Genomic DNA, 12,176 nt, shown 5'->3' with positions numbered 1-12,176 from the left:
GCCTCACCTCTCTCGCCAAATACATGTATATCTCTTTTCGTCGGCCCCTGCGTGTGCTGTAACCTCACCGTGGTGCAGGGGTGTAACATTCTCTTTGAGAATGGCCAATACAGCACAAAATTGAAGTTTTGAGTAAAATTCAGTATCCGTAAAATTCTGTGATATTTGTGTTTTTGCACAGTTCTTTACACTGTTTTTGTTTAAGTCTTGAATTTTTATATTGATGTTGATCATCACTTTATTTATTTGCATTACCATAGTTTGACACCCAATAGCCGATGTATTTTTCGTGCTGGGGTGTCGTTAAACATTCATTCATTCTTTTCGTCGACTCGGGATACGTAGCCCACATTGACGGTTGTACACTATCAAATAAAATCCCATAGGCAACTATGTTAACGTTTGTATTTAAAAAACACTATATGCAATAGTATGTCAACCAAAATATGACCCATACATATCCGTACAACAACCCCTGATGTTTGTAAAACCACGAAAAGCATTTTTTTGGTATTTCTTAACAACAGGCGTGCACTCGAGAAAAAACCGTTAAAGCCGCACACCCTAGTTCCATCCAGCGAAAATAAATTATAATTTGGTTAATCTACAAACCTGTAACACACTTAGATCACGTTTTTATCAAATGGAGTGAAAAAGCAGGTTTTATATCGATAAATACCATGGGAATCCCCATGTCCCAATTGCTTGAAATAATTTTGAAAGTTAGTATTCTGATGTCACCGGTAGATGTCGCTCGAAGCACAACAATGCCTACGTCACGACAAATTTCACAGAGTGCGCACAGACTTGGGGTGCGTTCTTTTCACCTCTCCTGGACATGTTCCAACTGTTCTGTCCTGGTTGTATCCCCTCTCCAGATATCGTAAGACTTAGCAAAATTATTGGTTTTAAGGGTTTGTAACGTTTTGTATTGAGACACTTACTTGTCTGAACTTTATTGTTACTGAAAATGTTCACGAACTGTGAAGAAAAATCTCACAAATGAACAACAACAAATCGGATGTTGATTGCGCGAACCGTGCACGAGAAAACAAACCGAACCAAAATGATAACCGTAACGGTCACGTGGTATACCAACATCTGTGACGTTACACAGGAAGATTCCCTCTAAAAATAGATTGGACCTCGCTTGCTTAACGGATTTTTCTCGATAGCACATCTTGTGAAAAAATGAAAAAAATGCATTTCGTGGTTTTACAAACATCAGCATTACCAAAAAGCACTTCAGGTGAATGGAAATGTGTATTCTAAATAATAAAATGTAAGTAAAGTGCAATTTTATTTGTGAAAAATGGGGTTTAATAGCGAAAAACAACGCCGTAATGGTTGACAAATAAACGTAACTAGGGTATGTCCCTTTAAGCAAGCGAGGTCCAATCTATTTTTAGAGCGAATCTTCCTGTGTAAACGTCACAGACGTTGGTATACCACGTGACCGTATCATTTTTGGTTCGGTTTGTTTTCTCGTGCACGGTTCGCGCAATCAACTTCCGATTTGTTGTCGTTTGCTTGTTGTTCATTTGTGAGATTTTTCTTCACAGTTCGTGAACATTTTCAGTAACAATAAAGTTCAGACAAGTAAGTGTCTCAATACAAAACGTTACAAACTCTTAAAACCAATAATTTTGCTAAGTCTTACGATATCTGGAGAGGGGATACAACCAGGACAGAACAGTTGGAACATGTTCAGGAGAGGTGAAAAGAACGCACCCCACGTCTGTGCGCACTGTGTGAAATTTGTCGTGACGTAGGCATTGTTGTGCTTCGAGCGACATCTACCGGTGACATCAGAATACTAACTTTCAAAATTATTTCAAGCAATTGGGACATGGGGATTCCCATGGTATTTATCGATATAAAACCTGCTTTTTCCCTCCATCTGATAAAAACGTGATCTAAGTGTGTTACAGGTTTGTAGATTAACCAAATTATAATTTATTTTCGCTGGATGGAACTAGGGTGTGCGGCTTTAAGGAGTTTTAGATAATTAACTACTCAGTTGTCCCCCCCCCCCCTACCCCCCCCCCCCCCCCAAAAAAAAAAAAAAAAAAAAAAAAAGAAGAAGAAAACAATCCTAGCTACGGCCCTGTTGATGTGTAAAGCAGAGATATATTTTCCATGGAAATCTGACGTAAATTAAGTCAACCGCTTGTCGGTAACGTTCTTTAGACTGATTTTTAGCTACACAGTAAACCAAATTACCAGTTCGAGAACCAATCAAATAGTTCGCGAACGTTAGCGAAACGTTTTCTCGCTGAATTTGCAGCAATTTGATTAGGAGTTTCCGCATACACTCGTGTATTAGATTGTTTTGTCAATTAATACAAAGTCCAAAAGACAGAAATGTTTCATTGAAAGACGCACTCAACACATTTTATTTACGGTTATATGGCGTCAGACATATGTTTGAGGAGCACACATATATTGAGAAAGGAAACCCGCTGTCGCCACTTCATGGGCTACTCTTTTCGATTAGCAGAAAGGGATCTTTTATATGCTTAAATTAATAATACAAACTTAATAAAATTATGTGGGTATGTCATCTGGGACAATTTTATTACGTTGTAAAAATGGGGAGTGGGTAGAAACGATAATTTATGTACCGATTTGTACACCTATTTTCCTAGCTGCACTCGCTGGTTTTACGTTTTAATGTTAGTTATTGTAATAGAATCACTTTTCTATTAGTTAAATCAAACCGTCGTTGACGGGCCACTGACACATGGTATAAGTTTGTTTGTTTTGTCTTACTACACCACTACATGACATTGATATATTAATCATCGGCTATTGGATGTCAAGCATTTGATAATTTTGACATATAGTCTTATAAAGGAAACCCGCTACATTTTTCCATTAGTAGAAAGGGATCTTTTGTATGTACAATCCCACAGACAGGATATCACATACCACGGTCTTTGATATACCAGACATGGTGCACTGGCGGGAACGAGAATGGGCCAACTGACGGGGATCGATCCCAAACCGACCGCGCATCAAGCGAGCTCTGTACCACTGAGGTATGTCCCACTCCCGACTCATGGTATATGCAAATTACATATTTTTGTTAAAGAAACCTTTGTTCGTTTCATTGTGTGAAAATGCACACACAAAAGCCATTGGCTGTAGATAGCTGATACCCACTGGACAAAATGAGCTGGGAAGGAAGGAAATGTTTTATTTAACGACGTACTCAACACATTTTGTTTACGGTTATATGGCGTCGGACATATGGTTAAGGACCACGCAGATATTGAAGGAGGAAACCTGCTGTCGCCACTTCAAGGGCTACTCTTTTCGATTAGCAGCAAGGGATATTTTATAATACGCACCATCCCATAGACAGGATAGCACATACCACGGCCTTTGATATACCAGCCGTGGTGCACTGGCTATTGATTAAGTAGACTTTTCCATCTAAAAAAACAGAACTGACCAATTACGTAGTCCCAAAGAAAAGAAAATTATCACTTAGGTGTCGTAGGTTGTCGTTTTTGCTCCAACGTAGCATATTGGATTATTTAACACAGAAGAATACTATAATCCCATTTTGTTCCGTTAATGCAACTTGAAGTATATTTAGTTAAATAGTTTATTATATGATTACGTCATTTATGCTGTTTTACAAGCCAAGTTGATCAAATAGAAGCGCCTTGTCGAAAATTACTGCTTTTGTTTACACTGTACATACAGGAGATGGTCAGGAACTGACGTCACTTCGCCCCAAGCTATCCCACCGGACGTCACAAAAACGAAACAAAATGGCTGCCCCCAGTTAGCAGGAATAATCATGGTTTTTTTTAATTAAAGCTAAAATTACGCTTTTTTATTTGCTAAAGTGTCAGTATGTGTTGGTGGTCCGGGTATGCATCTTTCAAACACATAAGGCTCTTGTTTGAGTTGACCCTACCTTTAAAAACAATATATTGCGAGAAAGACAAGATAATGACTTATAGCATCAATGTGAAAGGTGTTTTTTTGTCTTTAGAACATGGACATGTAGTATATCAATGGATAGCTTTTGGTGAGTATTGTACAGATAAGTCAATATTATGTATGAACATGGTATACAGAGTCATAAAACATGTTAATAGCCATTTTTAATTAAATATAGTTTTAAAAAGTCTATATTTTTCCTTCTAAAAACCTATGCGGATTTAGTTTATATTACCCGGTATACAATTTATATATGCCTAAATTATCTCTATTTATTAGGTAAATTAAGAGAATATACGACATTTTGCATTATAGTGAGCATACTATATTACCTGCCCTTAAATATTATGTGTGCATTTCAACTAAAAGGTTTCACTCAATATTAACATCATCATCCAATTCATCATCATCAAGGACAAACGTGTGTCTTTGATAATAGAAGCATGCCATTTTGCATTTTAGGACATAGGAACTATTTTTGAAATAGCAACATTGGAGATTTATTCGGTGATTGTTGTGGCAGCCATTTTCAAAATGGTAACTTCGGCTGCCATGGAAGCCAGTGTAGGTGTCAGAATTGAACATACGAGTACTTATTGCTATATACACACTTAATAACACAGATTTACATATATAAGTCCGTTACACATCTTGTAGTTTACTGCTTAATGACAATATCATGTTTTTATTTCTTTAAATAGCTAACATAGTTTATACTAAACTAGTATTTCAATGCATGATATGAATCGGGTGAACATACTCTACATTTCACATCTGGTTCCAAGGATGGAACTTTCACAACCATTAAATCCTTTCCCACTAAATATTTTTTCTTAAGTAGTGGATTTGGGCTCAGTGAGATGTCCTCTATCAAATAGCAAAGGAATTTCGAATGGAACTTTCACAACAATTAAATCCATAATTAGCATTAATTAGCATTTTACCTCTTCTTAAGTGCACTTTCCCGCAATATTTTTTTTCTTAAATTGGTAATTCTGAATCAGGTGAGCATACTTTACATTTTACATTTGGTTTCAAGGATGGAACTTTCACAACAATTAAATCCCTAATTAGCACTAATTAGAGTCTTTCTTAAGTAGCCTTTCCCGCAAAATATTTTTTCTTAAGTTGTGGATTTGGGCTCAGTGAAATGTCCTCTAATATAAGTAGCAAAGGAATTATGGATGGAACTTTCACAACAATTAAATCCCATTTTGGGGGTAATTTCAGTAGCGACCCCTATTTACTCCCGAACTATATTTACTTAAGAATTAGGTTTCTGTAGTCAGACACCTCAAACCTTTTGGAACTCTCGCAACAATTAAATCTCACTTGGCTCCCGGTCTAATAGCACATAGCCTACAACGGCCTTTGGTATATATACCAGTCGTGGAACACTGGCTGGGATAATGTACATCTGAATCAATATACAGATTTGTCATGCTTCAAACTTTGTAAATAATTAGAAATGACACACACACACACACACGCACGCACGCACGCACACACAAACGAAACAAAAACGCCAACTAAGAAGTCATTTCCTACATATTTAATCACCAATAACAACAAACCCATCCCCAAATAAAATTACTACATGTACATAAAACTTTGAAGCTTTGTGTCGGTACGCTCAGACCGTCAAACGACATCATATGAGAAATTATTGTACAATGGGTATTTACAGTGACAATATGACAACAGGAATTCTTCGCGGAATATATACAACCATAATTAAAAATAGCTATACACACATTTTAAAATGAAGACATTATCAAAATTTAATACCGTAATAAGCTTTGTTATAATTCAGCATTTTAAACAGTGTGTTGTGATATTGGAGGGGTCTGTTTAAGGTTTGCTTATTTTCTCTTTTAATTTCTGAAATGCATTTTTACATTTTATGAAGGGTGCTTATGCTATTATATCTAAATAAATCTTTAAAGTTTAGTATGGTACGGTTTATTTTAATAATAATAATATGTTTGTAAACGTCTTTTCGCATATGATCATGAAATATTTACATTTAAATAGCATTTCCTTCGCACAATGTACATAACCTGGTTTCAACTGGGGTGCTATTCCGGCATCTCCGGCATGTTCTGAATTCCAGAAGGATGGTGCACAGTTTTGCGGGTAATTTGGAACAATACAAGTCATTATTGTCATGTAATACTGTTGATGTATCGGCTCACTCTGGACCCCAATGTTAGTCATCGATGTCATTTGGGGTTACGAGTGGTCTTGCCGATTTTCTGTTCAGGTTTTTCACCTGAGAGACTGGAAATGTATTGTAGCATTGTAGGCTTGCACCTCTCACAGATTTGTGAGTTACCTCCCGTTTTTGTTTTCTTCTTCTTTGATAGAGTTTTTAATTTCCTTCCTCTTTTTTTTTTTTTTTTTTTTATCCTACACCCATTCCGTGGGAAACAATATTTCTATTGAATTGCAAAAAAAATATAACTATATAAAAAGCATTGTATAATATTCACCAAGACGACCAGGATAACAAACAGAAAATTAGTCGATTAGATTAGTCAGACATGTTATCAATATTAAAATTCGTAGGGTCTCACATAACTTATTTTTGTGTTCACTTACTAAAGACAACTCGCACAAATATATTTCCCATGCATTTTGTTTTGTGATTTTGCAACACGTGTAAAAGGTACATTTGTGTGTGCTTGTTTTTTTCTTCTTTTTAAGTGTTTGTTTTATATTTGTTATTCTAACCGTCATGCTTATGTGATGTGTGTGACTTGGTCATCGCTATGTGTATCGATGTCACAACGCTAAAGTTGTAAACAGGTTACAACAACAACAACATTAAACTCGAAAGACTAAGCTCAGTACCACATGAGAATCGCTTGGAGTGTTATCTAAGAAGCGGGATGCAAAGTCTCCATCTTCTGCTATGTCGCTTAATTCACCACCCATAATCAAATGTTCTCCATGACACTTAACAACTAAACTGTATTTCCTGTCTTTGACAATTCTGACTTGGTCAGGGAACTCAACAAGATGGCCTGTTCTCTTTCCACCACTTGTTTCACCTACAACGGCACCAGTAACTTGATCGCGCACAAAGGCTCTGAATCTAAATGATTCACTCTTGGTGTTAAACCCTTGTAAAGCACGGGTTTCATTAACACAAAACACAGTTCTGTACTCAGCAGAAGAAGGAGTATTGAAATTCCAAGCGACGGTTTTGAACAGTTCAGCAGTAATAAGCTTTCCAGTCCTGCATCTGGGCTCCTTTTTGAAAGGTAAAGCAGATATATCGGGAGAGACGAAGGTTCTGAAGATTGTATTTTCTTCACTTTCTGTCAGCAGCTTAGTTGGTGAGACGCTATCCGCAAAATACTTCTGACCAAGGCGAGAATACCTCACGTTCATCAACGCCTTCCCGAGTGCACTCCTCTTGTTACCTGGGGTTATCTCCCTTTCTTGTCGTCTGCATTCCGCCTCACTCCAAGCGTTCAAAGCTTCAAATACTTTCTCCTCAGATGCGACCAGTTCGTCTGTTTCCGTGATCTCGAGAACACACGAGTGACACAGATCAGTGAATCCAGGCGATTTTAGAACTGTGTTGCCGTTTTTGCAGATACATTTCATAGCCTTGACCTTCAAGTCGTGTTCGTCATAGAAATGGGCCTGTTCCATCACGACGCAGGCATTATGTGACGATATCGATGACTCCAAATACGCCAGACACTTCTGTTCCAGTGGCGTTACGTCATATTTTTTGGATAAATACAAAAGGTCGGTTGCGTTCTTTGAATCAAGTATGGCGTCATCGGTATATAGGAAACTGAAAAAACAGGAACAGCATGGCCTTTTATTAGGAAACACTGAGTTTGGATTCAAACCATAACACAACCAATGAATATATTATTTGTGGTATTTTAACATAAGTGTGCATTTTAACAGTGTCTGGGATTGACAACGAATATCGGTACTGTCGTAACAATATATAGTGCTAGCACAAGAAGAGCGAATAGTTATTATGGTTTTGTTTTTTATTAATGACTTTCGGTTACGGGTCCTTTACCGTTAGTCAGTTTTGTACAGCTTCATATAAGTTTAACAATACAGAACACTTGCTTTAAAATTTTAAATTGCAACTGTACGACGAATTGCTATACCAGATATTTTTGTTTAAAGTTGCACGCCCTAGTTTCAGCCTGCGAAAATTAATTCTAATTTTGGTTAATCTACAAAACTGTAACACACTTAGATCACGTTTTTATAAAATAGAGTGAAAAAGCTGGTTTTGTATCGATAGATACCATGGGAATCCGCGTGACCCAATTACTTGAAATAATTTTGAAAGTTAGTATTCTGATGTCACCGGTAGATGTCGCTCGAAGCACAGAAATGCCTATGCCACGGCACATTTCCCAGAGTGCACAGAGACTTGGGGTGCGTTCCTTTCACCTCTCCTGGGCATGTTCCAACTGTTCTGTCCTCTCCAGATATCGTAAGACCTATTGGTTTTAAGAGTTTGTAACGTTTTGTATTGAGATACTTACTTGTCTGAACTTTATTGGTAATGAAAATGTTGACGAACTGTGAAGAAAAACCTCACAAATGAACGTCAGGCAAACAACAACAAATCGGATGTTGATTGCGCGAACCGTGCACGAGAAAACAAACCGAACCAAAATGATAACGGTCACGTGGTATACCAACGTCTTTGACGTTGTAACGGGAAGATCCCCTCTAAAAATAGATTAGACCTTGTCTACTCAACGTTTTTTTCTCAGACGCGCGTGCGTTTTTAAGAAATACGAAAAATGCATTCTGTGGTATCACAAACACCAGGAATACCAGGATTATCAAAAAACACTTCAGGTAAACGGAAATGTATATTCTAAATAATAAAATGTAAGTAAAGTGCAATTTTATTTGTGAGAAAATGGGTTTAATAGCGAAAAGCAACGGCGTAATGGTTAACAACTAGGGCGTGTCCCTTTAATTTCGAAAGACGTTTAAATTGGTTACTCAGAATTAACCGTTGGCGTATTTGTTTAAATATAGGCCTTTTAGTCCAGGAACAGTAGGTCTAATATGGACCAAACAAGGAAATAAATAGTACTAAGCTCACATGTTCACAATAGTTCCTTGATGTAGTTAAGAACCAATATATTAATAGTTCCTAAGTTTCTTATAAGTGCTATTATTTATGGCTACAATTCAAAATGGCCGCTATTTCGGCCCAGAATATATTACTTATTGGGAAGAGCATGCAACGACATAACATATATATACTCTTCAAAAATGTAGGGGAACTCTAATAAGAATTCACAATTGCCAAAATTGTAAAGTATATTAGCTGTAGGGAATGGCTATATGATAATAGTGAATTAACTGGGCAAACATTACAACCGGTAGTTCAGTATTACAGTAGCTTTTATGACAACCAAATATCTTGAAGGACGACTGGGGTCAGAAGTGAAATTTGAAAGTTGACGTTTTTGTATCAGTAAATCGCAAATTCAAACAATAAAAATGACTAAAAACAAAACAATAACATCTGTATGATCAACAGAATGAAAACGATTGACAGAAATAATGTTCTACAGTGATTAATGGACCATCTTGGAAATTGTCAAAATCGAGAATGATACCCAAACGTACGTGTACAGGGCAACGGCGTGATGCACGTGCAAACTATGGAATGTGTTTTGGTGTGTTGATAAACAGACCTAAACGTTCTTCACTAGCATGTCTGTGGTCAAAACGTATGTTCGGTCTAATAGTTGATAATAACATTAATATTTCAGGTTCCCCTACTTTTTTGAAGTGTATATTTCAATTAATTCATGATTATTTTTCATAAAAACATAACAAATTAATGAACACAATACAACTACCACAACTGGCATATCAAAGGTCATGGCAAGAGGGTAAGTGCACACTATATGAAAGATCCCTTGCTACTAATAGAAATATGAGGTAGGTTTCCTGTGAAGACCATATCACAACTGCCAAAAGTTAAGCATCCAGTAGCCGATGATTCATTAATCAATGTGTTCTAGGGATGGTGCTGTACAAAACACACTTTACAATTTGACGACGACATATAATAGCTAGGCTCATAAATACAGGGGAGGCAGACGGAATGTCTATAGATGCAAGTAACTTCTTTGACATCGGCACATTATAGTCTGGACTGTTGTGCAATTTGCTCATTGTTTTGCGACATTTTGTAAAATGTATGTTTTAGCTTCGTTGCATACCTAACATGAACAAATCCATTGTTGGCATTTTCCCCCATCCTAATATCGGTGGCCATCTTGAATTCAAGATGGCGGCCTTTGTAATACCGCCCTGGGGTCATATCTAAACTTCTGTGTGATTCAAATATTTCACTACCTGTCACTGTATGATATTGAACTGATGGTGTGAGCCTGTGAAGACCATGTATAGCAAAATAACGTGTAAAGATCTTTTTTCATGATGATATGTCGTTTTGGGGCATAAACATACACACAATGTATATCAAAATAACACGTGTAACGATGGGGGGGGGGGGGGGGGGGGGGGGGGGGGGTCATGGTTTTAGGGCATAAAAATGCACACATTGTGATGCAGTTTCCTTCAATTTGTCTATAAACCATATGTGCACACATATTTCACTTTTATCTGTTTAAAACAGCTGTCCATATATCTCAATCTTTAAAGAAAAACATTAATTGGCATACATACTGTATATCAATGGCGATACTGAAAATTGTGCTACCCAGTCTTTTATTCTTATACATTTTATATTATCATATATTGTGTATATTAACATTTATAAAGTTACAAAAAAGGAATTAAATTATATTTATAAATATGTAGGAAGATTTTCGTTAAATGTGGATGACATTTTTACTCATTGCTGTCAATTTCGGATGAATACCAACACAATATTACCATATAATACAAACAAGTTGTGTATAGCAGACTATGTTAATACACATGCTATGGCTACTTTTAATGTGGTACATACTGTGTAGACTAACCTCCAACAGTTTATTTCTAGTGTTACTATGTCTTGAATGACCTGTTTCCATATTGATAGTGTAGCAATTAAACATTATTTTTACTTCTTTACCTTCAATTATAATACAGCAGAAAAGGCTCTTTGTGTTATAGAACATATTTTTGTGGCACCTCATAACTGGATTGGTATATTATTTGGGTGGTTGTAGACACTGGCTAAAGATAGGTATACCTTTTTTTTTCTGTTGGATTAAAACATAATTGTCAAGTGAATCTATTGTCCTTATGCTACGATATTTCCATCAAGTTATCACGGTTAGGATGTGTAACGGCAGGTACTCTGTCATATTTAAGCTAAGGGGCGAGACGTAGCCCAGTGGTAAAGCGCTCGCTTGATGCCCGGTCGGTTTGGGATCGATCCTAGTCAGTGTGCACTGGGCCCATTGGGCTATTTCTCGTTCCATCCAGTACACCACGACTGGTACATCAAAGGTCATGGTATGTGCTCTCATGTCTATAGGATGGTGCATAAAAAGATCCCTTGCTGCTGATCAAAACGAGTAGCCCATGAAGTGGCGACAGCGGGTTTGCTCCCTCAATATATGTGTGGTCCTTAACCATATGTTCGACGCAATATAACCGTAAATAAAATGTGTTGAGTGCGTCGTTAAGTAAAACATTTCCTTCCCTTCCTTTAAGCTGATTCGTGAGTTTGACCTTGTCCGTCTTCATCGGCAGACTACTTGATGTAATGTTCGTAGGACAGACTGTAATTGATAGGACAGTATCTTCTGAGCACATTGATTTATTGATCATCAGCTATTGGATGTTAAACTTTTTGTGATATTGACATATAGTCTTAGAGAGGAAATATGCTAAATTGTTCCATTTGTAGCAAGGGCTATTTTATATGGACTATCTCATAGACAGTATAGAGTATACCACGGCATTTGATACATCAGTCGTGGTGCTCTGGCGTGGAACAGTGTTATATTTTTACATATACTGTTTGATGGCCATGCATGAATTGGTAAAGACAATAGCGGCCGAACAAGGATTCACTTTGAAGTGGCGTAAGCCATGAAATGTAGGTCGCCTTGACCTACAAATTGTACGCGACGCCTCACCAGCCAAAGATATACTTTCGTGCATTGTTTTATGATCATATATAAATTGATTGGGATCAAATGCCTCGGACAAGGATTCATTTTCATGTGAAGCAAACCTAA

At 37.1% G+C, this 12,176-nt stretch overlaps 1 protein-coding gene across 3 annotated transcripts in view; it reads right to left on the bottom strand.

Annotated features, from left to right (window-relative positions):
• The window catches only part of LOC121386910 (BTB/POZ domain-containing protein 2-like), a 157,803-nt gene that overhangs the window by 112,132 nt on the left and 33,495 nt on the right, over window positions 1–12,176 (bottom strand). For 2 of the 3 annotated variants that reach the window (XM_041517952.1, XM_041517954.1), the window contains one exon: window positions 5,495–7,768. The exons of the other annotated variant lie outside the window; for it this stretch is intronic. In XM_041517952.1, coding sequence (XP_041373886.1) covers window positions 6,784–7,768 — 985 coding nt within the window. In that variant the 3' untranslated portion in view covers window positions 5,495–6,783. Of the gene's footprint in view, window positions 1–5,494; window positions 7,769–12,176 lie in introns of those variants that run through there. 3 annotated transcript variants of the gene reach the window in all.

The sequence above is a fragment of the Gigantopelta aegis genome, chromosome 12 (assembly GCF_016097555.1).
Source record: "Gigantopelta aegis isolate Gae_Host chromosome 12, Gae_host_genome, whole genome shotgun sequence".
In the NCBI taxonomy this organism is placed as follows: domain Eukaryota; kingdom Metazoa; phylum Mollusca; class Gastropoda; order Neomphalida; family Peltospiridae; genus Gigantopelta; species Gigantopelta aegis.
The sequence above is the reverse complement of the archived record's forward strand: the minus strand, read 5'-3'. Positions and strand labels throughout refer to the sequence as shown.